General features: G+C 32.7%; 2 protein-coding genes across 2 annotated transcripts; one reads left to right on the top strand and one right to left on the bottom strand.

Moving 5' to 3' along the window:
* Positions 1-2,284: 2,284 nt before the first annotated feature.
* On the top strand, positions 2,285-7,318 carry LOC145325190 (uncharacterized). The gene is made up of 13 exons (XM_080168075.1): positions 2,285-2,378; positions 2,846-2,881; positions 4,486-4,606; positions 4,796-4,871; positions 4,988-5,070; positions 5,669-5,761; positions 5,845-5,947; positions 6,060-6,151; positions 6,255-6,310; positions 6,527-6,630; positions 6,766-6,838; positions 6,931-6,999; positions 7,136-7,318. The coding sequence occupies exons 1-13, from the start codon at positions 2,302-2,304 to the stop codon at positions 7,218-7,220; spliced, it is 1,068 nt and encodes a 355-aa protein (XP_080024201.1). The 5' UTR covers positions 2,285-2,301; the 3' UTR covers positions 7,221-7,318.
* On the bottom strand, positions 7,257-11,301 carry LOC145325191 (uncharacterized). The gene is made up of 11 exons (XM_080168077.1): positions 11,105-11,301; positions 10,348-10,468; positions 9,865-9,940; positions 9,599-9,681; positions 9,188-9,283; positions 8,823-8,925; positions 8,585-8,676; positions 8,442-8,497; positions 8,216-8,319; positions 7,803-7,944; positions 7,257-7,422 (listed from the first exon to the last, which is right to left on the bottom strand). The coding sequence occupies exons 1-11, from the start codon at positions 11,200-11,202 to the stop codon at positions 7,341-7,343; spliced, it is 1,053 nt and encodes a 350-aa protein (XP_080024203.1). The 5' UTR covers positions 11,203-11,301; the 3' UTR covers positions 7,257-7,340.
* Between the last annotated feature and the right edge of the window lie 2,444 nt (positions 11,302-13,745).

The following is a 13,745-nucleotide window of genomic DNA, read 5'->3' as shown; positions in this document are numbered from 1 at the left end:
CTATAACTGCTCTATAATCCACTTTGTGCTCTTGTCTATCCAAAATTTGTTTGTCTTCGCTTTTTGTATGTTGTCATCCTTGTTTAAACATACGTACATATTACTTTCCCTGAATTGTAAATCACACATAAAGGGTGTTAAAAAAAACTTTCCCAATTTTTAATAAACATCAAACATTTTTATATACATATTTTTTTTTCTTAACATCATTATTTGGGCATGAATAAGATTGACTGCAGCTTTTAGTCCGCATTCTGGTTAAAATTAATGATTTCTTGTTTCAAGGCCTAATCCTTATTAAACTATTGTCAATTGTACAATTCACTTACAGAACAAGTTTTTATTATATGAGAAAACTAGTGGCTTCGCCCCTAGCCTCTAGGGGCTTCGCCCTATGAGGTAATGGAAAATCAACCCTCCAGAATAATTTTATAGTTATATTTTCAAAAAAGTTATTCTTTGCCGAATTACTCAATGGTAAAATTAAACCTAGGTTGTGCGCCGTATGCACAAAAAATCGTAAATCTCGTACGGGGTGATCATAAGCAAGTACCCCGTATGCGGCGCAAGCTCCGATAGTCCTACTGATTGGACCACATTTTATATAATACCTATAATTGCAACAACTTTTTAAAGATGTAAATTTTTAAAAGTTACAAAAAGCCCAATTTTTTTTATTTTTAGGGGGGTTGGGGTGTCCCACCCTCATAGAAAATAGCCTAAAACCACCAGAGGACCAGTAGGTATATTCCTAGAAGAGTAGAGCCCAATTTGTTCAGCAGTTACTGAGATTTTACAAAAAATGTAAAAAAAAAATTGGGGGGGGGGGGGTTTGTTTTTGGTGGGGTTGGGGGTGTCCCACCCCACCGGAAAATAGCTTAAAACCATCACAGGACCAGTAGGTATAATCCCTGAAGAGTAGAGCCCAATCAATTCAGCGGTTACTCTTAAACTTCAGACGGACAGACATCAAGCTACTTTGTATTATAGATAAGGTTAAAAATCACGAAACCTTTCAATGAAATAAAGATTATAAAAATTTCTTGCATGATCTAGTGCAGTTCACGGTAAATCTTCAAAATCTATGAACTTAAAGGCTGCTAGAGCTGCTAATACGCTCAATGTACATTTCATGCTCGCACACCATGATGAGGAACATAAGAAGGCCCATAAATAGTCTGATACAAAGATGCACATGGAAAGCATCCTTGAAGAAAAACGCGTAAAATAAATCTTTTTTGTGCTTTTATGAGCACTGCGGGAAAACTGTGCATTATTGAGTATTTTCAATTACAAATTATTTGTAGACCTTAATTGTTGGTTAAATTTTTGTTCGAGCATCTACAATCTAAACGTTCTACCCAGGAATAAGGTATAACCAACAAGCGAAAGAAATCTAAAATAATATTTGGGGTGCAAATAGAGGGGTCTTCAATTTTACGATGTGTTGCCCCCCAACGACAGCTGAAAACACGTATAGGTTTCATGATTTTTTCCCGAATTAATTCGTTATTGGTATAAGCTTCGTTCTTCCGTTTGGAAGTTTGTAAAAAATTCAAATTAATTTCAGTTTAATCAACTTATTACAACAAAAACTCATTGACATAAGAAACTTATCTTTAAAAAACAAACAATTTTAAGATAAGCGTCTGACCTAAACAGTTTTTTTTTGTAGATTTAATAAAGAAAAGGAAAAGTCTTCTAAAATCTTTTTCTTTCTGGTAATTCTGTATGATGGCAACATTGGGTATTTTTGGAAATTTTGCTGAGATTTCTTTCGCATACAATGTATTTATTCTGTATTCAATTATTATATAAAATTTTACTAATTTTTGTTTTTCAGTAAACGTAACTCTAACCTTGACTTATTCTTATTTAAAATAACTGCAATTTTTTGCAAAATCAAAATTAGTATTTTACAATCAATTGCTTTAGTAATATTTTGAATTTGGATGAACTTTTGTCTAAAGTGATTTCTTTAATTAGAGCATAAATTCATTTTATAGAAAATTTGCTTTTTATCATAATTATTGTAGTTTTTAATACTTCCCTAATACTAAAAATACTTGCATTTCAAATAGCACTTTTCATAAAAAAAATTTCTTTACAAAAAACACCACATAAACCATACCACATTGTTATTGACAATATTTGTTAGCTTCTCATCAAGGCTTTAATGAAGTGGGGAGGCTCTTTAAAAGATCTTCTTAGTAGGATTTACCTTTTTATCCCCCTTCCTTCAAGACATTGCTAAGCATTCATGGAAATTGTACTAAATCAAGTTTTTTTTTAGATTTAAAGATGTTAAAACTATTTGTACTAGCGCCATTATTGGTGCTAGGAGTAGCCACTAAAAATGTATCAGATACTCGTGCAGGAATTCATCATTTACTAAAATTAATAAAAAAAATTATTTTTGTTAAAAAATTATGGGAAAAAATTTAAATCTTATTAGCAATGTTCCTTTTTAGTTAAAAAGAATAAATTTATTATTACTTGGATCTTACATCAGATTATCATGTACTCTTGTTAAGTGAAATTGTAGCTGGCAAAAATAACGACCCTCCCCCATCCGCCCCCTTTACCCTGTCCACAATTTTTTACCTGTCATAAAATCAACTTATATTCTATATCTATTGTTAAGACCGGTAATACTTTCCTCAACTTAAAAAATATCCAATATTAGCAAATTATTTATGCAATTTAATCAAAGGTACAATAGAAAACTGTGTGTAACTTTAAAATTAGACAGTAGACACATAACATATGCATGTAATCCCCAAAGAATTATAAATTTATTAGTTTTTTGCTTCTCAAACTGTATGTAAATAATCTACTAAAAAGGTGGTATGGCCGTTCTGTTTGGTGGCTATGGCGGAGGGTAAGATTTTTAGTTATATGTATATCATTTAATTTTTTAAAGCTTTCTCCATTCTGGTTAATTTTTTTGAAATCTTAAGACAAAAGTTCTTTCACTTTTTAACACCAGCCTCCAAAATATTTTTAGAGAGATGTTCTTGGGTTATTTATTTTCTTAGGGGGTTTTCTTCTTCCAATCGATTCCCGAATGTATGTTTAAAGTTTATTTTTGACTTTACAGGATTATATTGAAAATACATTCATACCTACATTATTATAAAAAAATTTACAAGCGACTATGCCCCTAGAGGCCTCTAGGGACACTTGAGGAGGGGGAAGTTTTATTTAGGGTGGGGGATTTTTTCCTAGAGCGATTTCTCTTTGGAGGGTAGTGGTACCCTTTCCCACAATAGTCATAAACCTCCCCAGGACCTATGAGAAGCTACCCTATAAAGGAGAACCTTATCGGTTCAGCGGTTAGCGAGATCCTTTGGTACAAACATACACACAAAGACAGACTTATTACTCATTTTATTGGTAAAAATCACGAAACCTTTTAAATTAATTTTGATAAACATATTTATGCTTATTTATAAAGATTAGTCAAATTTTAGTATCATTATGAAATATCTTTGTAAAATTACTTACCAGGATATAAATTCAAGTATAATCTTACAAAAGAAATTAAAAAATTAAAGCAAAAGATAAGAAATTTTATACTTAAAACACTTAAATAATTTTAAAGCGAGATTAATAAATATAATTATAACTTACTGTATATATTTCTAGTTTTAAATTTCTTTCTAATTAAATTCACAATCATTTTATACAACTAAATATTTACAGGAAGTACCAGTTGCCAAGATGACAAAGCCACCTCTATGTGTCTATCTATATTTCTTTCTATCTATCTCAAAAGGAAGTACAAGTTTCCATCTATATTTCTATCTATGCAATCAAGAGCTAGTGAACACACAGATAGTAACAGGATCAACCAGTTGCCAAGGAGACAGAGCAACCCCCTTGTGTCCATCTATACATATATTTCTGTCTATCTATCTAGAGTCAACACTCAGATAGGAACAGGATTAACCAGTTGCCAAGGAGACAAAGCCAACCCTATATTTCTATCTATATATCTAGAGTCAACACACTGATAGTAACATGGAGCACAAGTTGTCAAGTACACAGAGCCACACCTATGTGTCTATCTATATTTCTATCTATATATCTAGAGTCAACACACTGATAGTAACATGGAGCACTAGTTGTCAAGTACACAGAGCCACACCTATGTGTCCATCTATATTTCTATCTATCTATCTAGAGTCAGCACACAGATAGTAAAAGGAAGTACAGTGTCCATTTATATTTCTATCTAACACCCAGATAGAAACAGGATCAACCAGCTGCCAAGGAGACAGAGCCACCACTATCTATCTATCTAGAGTCAACACTCAGATAGTAACAGGATCAACCAGCTGCCAAGGACACAGAACCACCTCTGACTAATCTATATTTCTATCTATCTATCTAGAGTCAATACCCAGATAGTAACAGGATCAACCAGCTGCCAAGGACACAGAACCACCTCTGACTAATTTATATTTCTATCTATATATCTAGAGTCAATACCCAGATAGTAACAGGATCAACCAGCTGCCAGGGAGACAGAGCTACTCCAATGTTTCCAGATGCTGAATTCTCACATCAGTTTGGATGGGTGGCTGGGGTTCATAAACTAAATGTAAGTTGAAGTTTGTTGATATTAGCAAAGTTACTCTATAACATATTCTGCCTAGTGTCAAAAGAGGATATGTAAGATTTACAAGGCTTTAAATGAATTTTGTTGTGATTTTATTTTTGTTTTTAGTCATATCAAATTCATAACTTACATTATAGGATATTCTTTTGATTTGCAGAATAACATGTTTAGGGAGAACCTGGAGATGTTATTCTTTGTGGAGGAAGAGATACTATGGATTCTAATGAGTGTAAATTAATTGAAATAGGTAAAATATAACTTGATTGAAAACTTTTTAACTTGATTGAACTACTTCTGGATTGATCTAACCTACAGATAATTAATCCTACCTTATTCTGTTTATTCAATAATGTAAAACTTTAGGATCCTCTACCTGGAGACCAGGATTCTGTAAGCTGCCAAGTTCTAGAACCCATGCCTCTATGATCTCTACTATGGATGGAACTGTGAGTTTAAATTTCATATATTTATGTTTTTGATTACTATAAAGAATACAATTAGTTAAATTGAAACTATTACCCTTAAATAACTTGTGCATTGTTCTGTAATGAATATACAATGTTATTTTATTTAACCAATAAACGAAAAAAGAAGGAAAGCTATAGATCAGTCCTACCCCAAACGTAGGAGTCCCAAACTTTGGAGTGGACAAACGCAGGAGTCCCAAACGTCGGAGTGGACAAACGTAGGAGTAGGACAATATGACAATTTTGAAATTTTTTTATACCCCTGTCTACAAAATAATGACTATGGCCGCAGCGCTCTGCCCCTAGCCTGCCTAGCCGCAGCGCTCGGCCCCCTGGCCTATAACCTAACCCAACCTAACTAAAAAAAAAATGGGACCGAGGGGAGAGGGCGTTGTATAAAAAACTTGAAAAAAAATTTGGGACTCCAATATTTGTCCCACTCCGACGTTTGGGACTCCTGCGTTTGTCCACTCCGATGTTTTTTCACTCCTACGTTTGGCATGGAACCTATAGATCCAATATAAAAATTATTCAAGTTTTATCAAGTTTTATTTAAAACAATGTTTTTAACTTTCAGGTTATTTTAACTGGAGGATATTCAGAACAAATGGGATGGTTGAGTGATGTCTGGAAGTTGAAAGAAATCAGACCTGAAGAATGTGATAGCTGGGTAAGAAAGATGTTTGAATAATCAAATATTAACTATGACCAGATTGTTTAAACAAATTCAATAAACATTGATTTTCCATTTAGAACCCTGACTGTTGTACCTGGGAAAATATTGGTACCAATCCTGGATTACCTGTTTATGCTCATTGCTCACTACAGTATGATGAAGATCATATTGTACTGATCGGTAATTTTTGACATTATGACCCTAGATTTTAAATTTGGTGGGCAACATCAATCTTTAGCAGTCATAACTTGGAGAAACCTAAAATATACCTTAAATCTTGTCATATTTTCAGGAGGTAATACCTGGAGCCAGCAGTATGGACAGTATGACATTCCTGATGTCCAGATATACAACATGAACACTGGAGAATGGAAGAAAGGAAGGGTGAGCATATTTATTAGGAACAATGTCAAATAAGGATTCAGAAATTTTAATCAACTTATTTTGATTATTTTTTATTAACATTTATGCTTAATCTATAATATAGGATATGCCAATGGCCAGACAAAGATCAGGATGTATCAAAGCTGAGATCAATGGAAGGTTCATGTTTGTTAGCTATTCTATTGTTTGTTGTGAAGGATTAATGCATAAGAAGATAAAGGCTTATTGAATTGTACCTTTTTATATTGCTAGCAAACTGGATATAATATGATACTAGATATAATTTTTTCATTTGGATGAGAACCAGTTCTAATCCATCAGATATTAATCGGTTTCGAATGAATATGAGAAATAATTTTTAATAACTATCTGTAGGTCAGGGATCCTTGTTGCTGGAGGATTCTGTCATGGCAACCCAGATTTTGATGAATGTGATCTGTTGAGATTAGATTCTACAATGTTCTATGATTGGCAAAATGGTAAGATACCCTAACATGAGCAAGAGCATTATAATTTACTATTATGATTGATCATAAAATTATAAATTGAGCTTTTAATTGAAATTTTTTTCCTAATATGCTTGTTTGCAGATATTCAAAGAATTTTCTTTTAAGATTCTTGGGAAGATTTAGCTGCTCCATTGCATGAAAATAGAGATGGTCTTAATATTGCCAACATTGGGGGCAGGTATAGATTAAATTGAATTTGATTTTGAATATTCAATATAAGCTTTAATAAGAACAAGAATACATGGAAATAATTTGCATTTATTTTTTAAGAATCTTGGCTTATGGTGGAGAGTATAGAGGTGGCCCTGTAACTGTTATTGAAGAATGGGATGGTTCTAAGTAAGAATTTTAAATATAATATTTTAGTTCAACCATCTAAAACTAAAAAAATCTAATACTATGTTAAAAGCATAGGAATTACAAAAAGTACACAAGCAATATTCTATTACTATATTATTATCTTTATTTTTTACAGGTGGGTGAATACAGACTTTTCTCTGGCAGGAGGCACCAACAACTTTGCTTCAACAGTTATACCTGAAGATTCTTACAAATGCTGATACAGTATAACCATTATTAACAAAAAAAATTATTAGTAAACTTCAGTATTTATTGGTTTAATGTAATAAAGGCTTAACAATAAAATCACAAAATTGTATATTATAGTAGTAGAAAGAGTATTAGCAGTTATAAAATCCAGAAGGAATAACAGTAGAGGCAAAATCCTTAGTGTCTCCAATATCAAAGTGAGCTGGAGCCCATCTGAAATGTATTTCTAGTTCTAGTGATTTCTTACAAACAAAAATTTTGACATAGGTTATTCATCTCAATATGATACAAAATAGATTCAGAATAGTTTGTGAATTAGTAAAAAGTACCCTTTTGGCCACTGGTAATCACTCCCCTCCTTATTTGGAAATAAGTTAAATATTTGAAAAATAGTTTAGGTTAGGTTATGTTTGGTTTAGAGTCTGCAAGGTTAGGCTTAGGGGGAAAACTACCAACCTTACATTATTTTTAATTTCTAAAAAAATGGTCAGGTCATCTGTGCTATCTTGCCACTTATGAGCTATTACCAAATTGAACAAATTTTTCTAAACAGTCTTTGATTTACTCTTTAAATTTATTAGTAATGACCTTACCCTCCATTTGTCCATTCTTCAACACCTTTGACAGGAAAACCTCTATACTCTCCACCAAAAGCCAGAATCCTGTCACCAATATTTGCAATCTTGAGACCATCTCTGGGTTCCAACAATGGAGCAGCAAGATCCTCCCAAGAGTCTTTTTAAAAAGTTTATGATTAAAACAAGAATAATATTATTCAAATGACTTAACTTTTGACAAATAAGTTTTATATTAGACTTTAGCTCTCATTTATATGATGTTATGTACTTTTTGGTAAGAAGAATCTCTATAAACTTAATAAGATGACAATCCCTATCACTATGCCATAACTAATTTAATTCCTTCCTTTTTGATTCCAATATTTTTTTTTGCATTATACTGACACAAATACAAAGTAAGAAATATAGTTTAGAGTCTCATTATTTACCATTTTCCCAGTCATAAAAGACAGTGGTTTCCAATCTGAGTAGATCACACTCATCAAAGTTTGGGTTGCCATGACAGAACCCACCAGCAACAAGGATGCCAGATCTATAAAAAAGTTATTGAATAAAAACATAATAATAAAAAAACATCCTGAACTTTGCACCAATCAAAAAATCCCTTTGACACAAAATTGTTTTTATGTACAAATTGATTAAAGTAGGTCATACCTGCCATTGACTTCAGTCTTTATGCAACCAGCTCTCTGTCTAGCCATTGGCATATCCTGAAATTAATATTTATTGTACAATGGTAAACACACTAATAAGGAAAATTACATTTTCAAAGTACAAATTACAACACATCAACTTACAGCTCCTCTTTTCCATTCTCCAGTTTTCATATTGAGTATCTGGATGTCAGGAACATCATACTGGCCATCTGAACCACTCCAGGTATTGCCTCCTGGTAAACAGAATAAAGTTATTGAAAAGGATTATAATCTTAAATCATGATAAAATGATTTTGATTTTAAAGAATGCCACCAGTGTTTTATTTAGTAGATTTTCTAAATAAATAATAAACATAATTCCCATGACATTTGGTCTTACCAATAATAGCAAGATGATCTTGATCATACTGAACAGAGCAATGAGCATATACAGCATTACCAGGGTTGGTACCAATCTTTTCCCAGGTGCAACAGTGGTTTGTCTAAACAGAACAGAAAGGGCATTATCAAAATTAAGTATTTAAGTAGGATAGCAACTAGATTCCTACAATATAAGAGATGAAAAATACTATATAAAAATTTATCATAAAAGACCATAAGGATAACTAAACCCTTGCAATTAGATAATTAATAGATAAGGATTATTAATTGTATAATTATGCTTAGTCAGACAATGAGAAACTTATTAAAGTACACAACAATTATAGATTATATTAGCTGTTATGCTTTAGAGTAACATCCTACCTGCAGGTTGTTACATTCATCAGTTCTCATTTCAGTAAGCTTGTAAACCTCAGGTAACCATCCAATCTGCTCTGAATATCCTCCAGAAATAACAACCTGCATTAAATATTTACAATAATCTATTAGTGCGAGTGTGATTTTTATTTATTTTACCTTTCAGAGACTCATTTAATATGTGTTCAATTGATGATTGATTGTCTCTGATTAAGTAACAGCTGTCAGATAAGTATCCTATGTCCTAACTGTGCGTGCATGGTACAAAGTTAAGGTTTGTTTATTGACATCTCCCTATCCAATATTTAGTTTTAATCTTTATATAAAAGTGACAGGATGTCTAGAAAGTTTCCCCGTTTTAAAATTATTCTGATACATTAATCCTTTAATACAAGGAAATCAAATATAAACACTTACAGTTCCATCCATAGTAGAAACCATTGAGTGATGTGTAACTGGAACAGGTAGGAAACAGGATCCCTCTTTCCAGCTAGATGTACCTGGACAAATTTGATGGGTTTTGAAACTTAAAAAAAATAAGAGATAGGGAAAGTAAATAAAATATCCGAAGCAAAAATTTAAGGGAGTTACCTAAATTAAAATAGGCAGGAATGATTTTTGTATGTGTGTTTGTACGAATAATTCAAAATTTAATTGGCTATAAAAAGAAAGAATTGTCTTACCAATTTCAATCATCTTGCACTCATTTGATTCAGTTGTATCCTTTCCACCACACAGAATAACATCTCCAGGTTCACCCTGTTGCAAAGTAATTTATTTAAAAATTATGAAGTAGGTATATCTGTTTGTGTTTCATGTCGTATGTGTGTATGTTCAAAAGATCTCACAAAATGCAGTACCTGCATCGAAATCGACACAGACTTGCCTGCGATTTCCTTAAAAGTGCCTAGTCCCCTTTATTATGAAAGATATTCAAAATAAAGTTGAAGGGTTGTTTTCCGTTTGTTTATTTATTACTTTAGGCCAAGTTAGGTTTGTTTATATTAAGTTATAGGGTTAGGGCACCACATACATTGACACCGTAGGGTTTGGACTCTACCCCTTTCTAATAATTTATTAAGGGAGGTTTTTAGTGCTTAATAGGCACTTTGTGGTAGAGCACTTATTTGCCTTTGAATAACTTCAAGCTTTATCTTATAACTTACATTGAGAGTATAAACACCAGCAGCCCAGCCATTTTGATGTGAGAATGGGGCGCTAGGGAAAGTGGGTACTGCCTGGGACCCTTGGCAAGAACTCTTCTCAGTTATCAGCTGGGTAAAAATGCTAAATAAATAAGATATCAGAAAGTAGATTTTTTCTTTTTTAATCACCAGCTCACAATAAAAATTTTGTATCATTTTTATAATTGATACTTTATCCATAAATTTCAAAAAAGTGTTTCAACATTTTATTCAACTTTTGGAGATAATGTTTTATTATAATTTTGAAAGATTTTTACTGAAGTAATTTTGCCACACATGTTGATAAATACTATCCTTTGTGGATAAGGCAAAATATTTTTGGACAATCAAAAACTTTTTACTTCTAACTTTGGAATAGACAAGAAATATATATTTTTATTTTTATTTTTCTAAAGCATGTAGTTCTCAGTAAAATGAAAAAGCCAGCTAATATGTAACTATCTTCAGAGAAAATACCCATAATTCCAATCAATAATGACTTACACGTCAAAACCTATGGCTTATAATAAAGTTTACGAACCCGTATAACATTTAATATACTTTTTAATCAACTTCAATAAGGCACCATTTAATGAATGTAATTTTGTCTTTTTTGCTTTAATTAAAAATAGCGGTTACTTCCCTAAAAGTCTCAAGGGTGATTTAAAGTTGGAAAACCTAGGAGATCCTATGCTCCAGACAAAAAAACTTACTACTTTATATAATAGGATTAACTTACCCAGCATTACTACCACCAAAGGTAACTGCCATGTTTCCATTGCCCCCCTTGGATAGGGCTATAACAATTGCTGGTAAAATTACCAATAGGGTCCTCATTTTGATTAATAGTCTATCTATTTTAAAATGTATTTTTTTATTTCTTAATTTAGTTTAGGTAAGCTAAAGGTTAGAAGAACCCCAAAGGGATAGCATCCTGTAGGGTTAGGGCCTTGCAGGGAATGTAATTTGGGAATTGAATGTGTCCTAGCAATTTCCATATCTCATGTCTGTCTGGTTCTTAAGATATCGCTTACCGATGTACCTATATCGTTCTCATTTACAGTGAACCTTCTTACGGGTCAATAGAAGGTTTTTGACTATTTACGAGAAGGTACCTCCAAAAAAATGAGGTAAAAAAGTGAAAATTAAATTAAATTAATGAAATTTAAATGGTGGACTAAGGTTTAAGAAAAATATTTTAAAAAAACATTAAATATTTAAGCAATTACATAAAGAAAGATAATTTATCTAGCACTAAACAAATACTAACTAGATATCTAATTTTTTATGTTATCATGCCCAATGTAAAACAAATACTATAATCTTTTAAATTGTTTTAATTTTTGTAAATTAAAAGGAAATACAAGGATGACATCATTCATAAAAGAAAGGAGGACTTAATAAGCCAATAATTAAGTAGTTGTGCTTGTGTTTTATAATTATAAGAGAAATTTTAGAAAACATTAGTTTTGACAATTGATACAATAGCCAACCAACAAATAAACACGCCTACAATCATGGTATATGAATTATGATTGTTAAAGAATAAGGTTGAACTATGCAGTATTTGTTGGTCTAGGAAGGATGGAGGTTAAAAAACTTTATGTAAGTTAAGTTTAAAAAATTATTGAACCACTATTTCAAGGGTGTATTTTGTTATGAAGAGTAGTGGGGGTAAATCTAAAAAGTTGAGTTACCCTCTATTATATAATTCCACCCCCCACCCTCAAGAAATACAAGCTTTAATTCATTTAAGGAGAGGGAGTTTATGGCAACCCGCGATTATGGATCAACAAGTAACGCATCCGCTCTTCGCCGGTGATGACTCTCGGGCCGACACCGCTTCATAATTAAAGACGTTAAAAATGGTTCCTACTGCTGCTATGTCATGTGCTCGACTAAAATAGTAAGGGTAGGGGGAATTCCTTGGCCCATAAACAGGCTCAACTCACTACCATGCAGAATTAGAAATTCTCAGGCAAAGGTCGTGCAATCAAAGGGTTGGTTGTCTCAGGGATGTTACTTAACCTAATAATATCCTTGGGTGCAGGGACAGGTGTAAAAGTATCGCATCTCATTACACGTGGATGATTCTCTAGATGATAACTTACCTGTAAAATACCTCTTATGGGCGAGGCTGACAGCCCGAGACCAAAACCAGTCCGAGTCCACCAGCCCAGGAAAACTAAGGGGAGCAGTAGTGTCCCCTTTTCTGTCCATTCACCCTAAATAATTTCAGTTAAGTCTTGATAATCTTTTTAGGTTTACCATTAACGTCACCCTTATATCCCCGCTAGGGCCGCAGCCCTTAGAGGGATTTTTATGGGGTGAGTTACAGTTTCCCCTTCTCTTTTATTCCTAAAATGGTTATGGTTAGTAAAGCAGTGTGCAGTCTTCCTAAAACTAGTTTCTGAAATGTTATTAAGGGAAAGATTTGGTGAAAGTATATAATGTAAGATGGAACCGTGCGCGCGCTTGGTTTACAAGAGAAAGTTTTCAGTTGAAGATAGAATATCAGGCTAAAGGTTTAAAATGTCTTTTAATGAGAATATGGAACTTTGGACTGAGTTGAGTGGCCGTTTACAAATCTTACGAGCGGCCCTGATAGATAAGGCCCGAACTGACAATAACGATGTTAAGAGAGAAGTCGCAAAGAGTTTGTACAATAATGGGTATATTTCTACCAAGCTTGATTACAGCCGTCCAACCCCTGAGCAACCTGTAGATGCCCAGGCTGCTGAACTGGCAGCACTCCAGCATGAAGTTAACGTGCACGAAGCTACAAGTAATGCTATTTAAGACTTTCAGTCTTAAGTACCTAGTTAAAAACTGATTAATTTTTCAAGATTCAGGATGATAACTTAATCGAAGGAGAAACCCGCCTTTACGAGGTTATGGTAATATGGCATGCTCAAATGATAGGTTTATAATTTTAGGAAAGCATTTTCTGGTTCGTAGGCCTTAAATTCTATGAACAGTAATCCCTAAATATATTATCACTAGCGGCTACGCCCCACAGTTATGGAATCTCGACCACAAAGATTTTTTATCCAATCTTGACAAGTGAGGTATTTTTGGAAAGAGGAATATACATAGAAAACGTCTATGTAAATTAGAAAATCCGCAGAAATCATATTTGAAAGTTATTTGCAAAAATCTGCAATGTTAATTTGCAAATTTTTTTTCATGCCTTAAATGACAGATTAAGAAAAATTGTTTTATAAAATATGTTTATCTATAAGTTTAGAACATAATTAAGGCAAAAAAAATTTCTTCAGTGTTACTTTTTTCACCTTATAAATGAAAAAAACAGTTTCTCACATTTTATGATAAAAAAAAGAAATAGGAACAAAAAATATGTTTTTTCTTGATGTAAACAC

This window comes from Acartia tonsa, chromosome 7, assembly GCF_053477335.1.
Source record: "Acartia tonsa isolate MP-2025a chromosome 7, ASM5347733v1, whole genome shotgun sequence".
NCBI lineage: Eukaryota > Metazoa > Arthropoda > Copepoda > Calanoida > Acartiidae > Acartia > Acartia tonsa.
Note: the sequence above shows the minus strand (reverse complement) of the source record. Positions and strands in the feature narration are given on the sequence as shown.

Excerpts from the sequence above, each read along its gene's own strand:
- LOC145325190 (XM_080168075.1), top strand. The coding sequence starts at position 2,302 with ATGTTAAAACTATTTGTACTAGCGCCATTATTGGTGCTAGGAGTAGCC. Across the intron at positions 5,762-5,844 it reads CTGAAGAATGTGATAGCTGG|AACCCTGACTGTTGTACCTG; the intron begins GTAAGAAAGATG and ends TTTTCCATTTAG. Across the intron at positions 6,839-6,930 it reads ATTGCCAACATTGGGGGCAG|AATCTTGGCTTATGGTGGAG; the intron begins GTATAGATTAAA and ends TTATTTTTTAAG.
- LOC145325191 (XM_080168077.1), bottom strand. The coding sequence starts at position 11,202 with ATGAGGACCCTATTGGTAATTTTACCAGCAATTGTTATAGCCCTATCC. Across the intron at positions 10,469-11,104 it reads TTTGGTGGTAGTAATGCTGG|CATTTTTACCCAGCTGATAA; the intron begins GTAAGTTAATCC and ends TTATTTATTTAG. Across the intron at positions 7,945-8,215 it reads CTTTTATGACTGGGAAAATG|ACTCTTGGGAGGATCTTGCT; the intron begins GTAAATAATGAG and ends CTTTTTAAAAAG.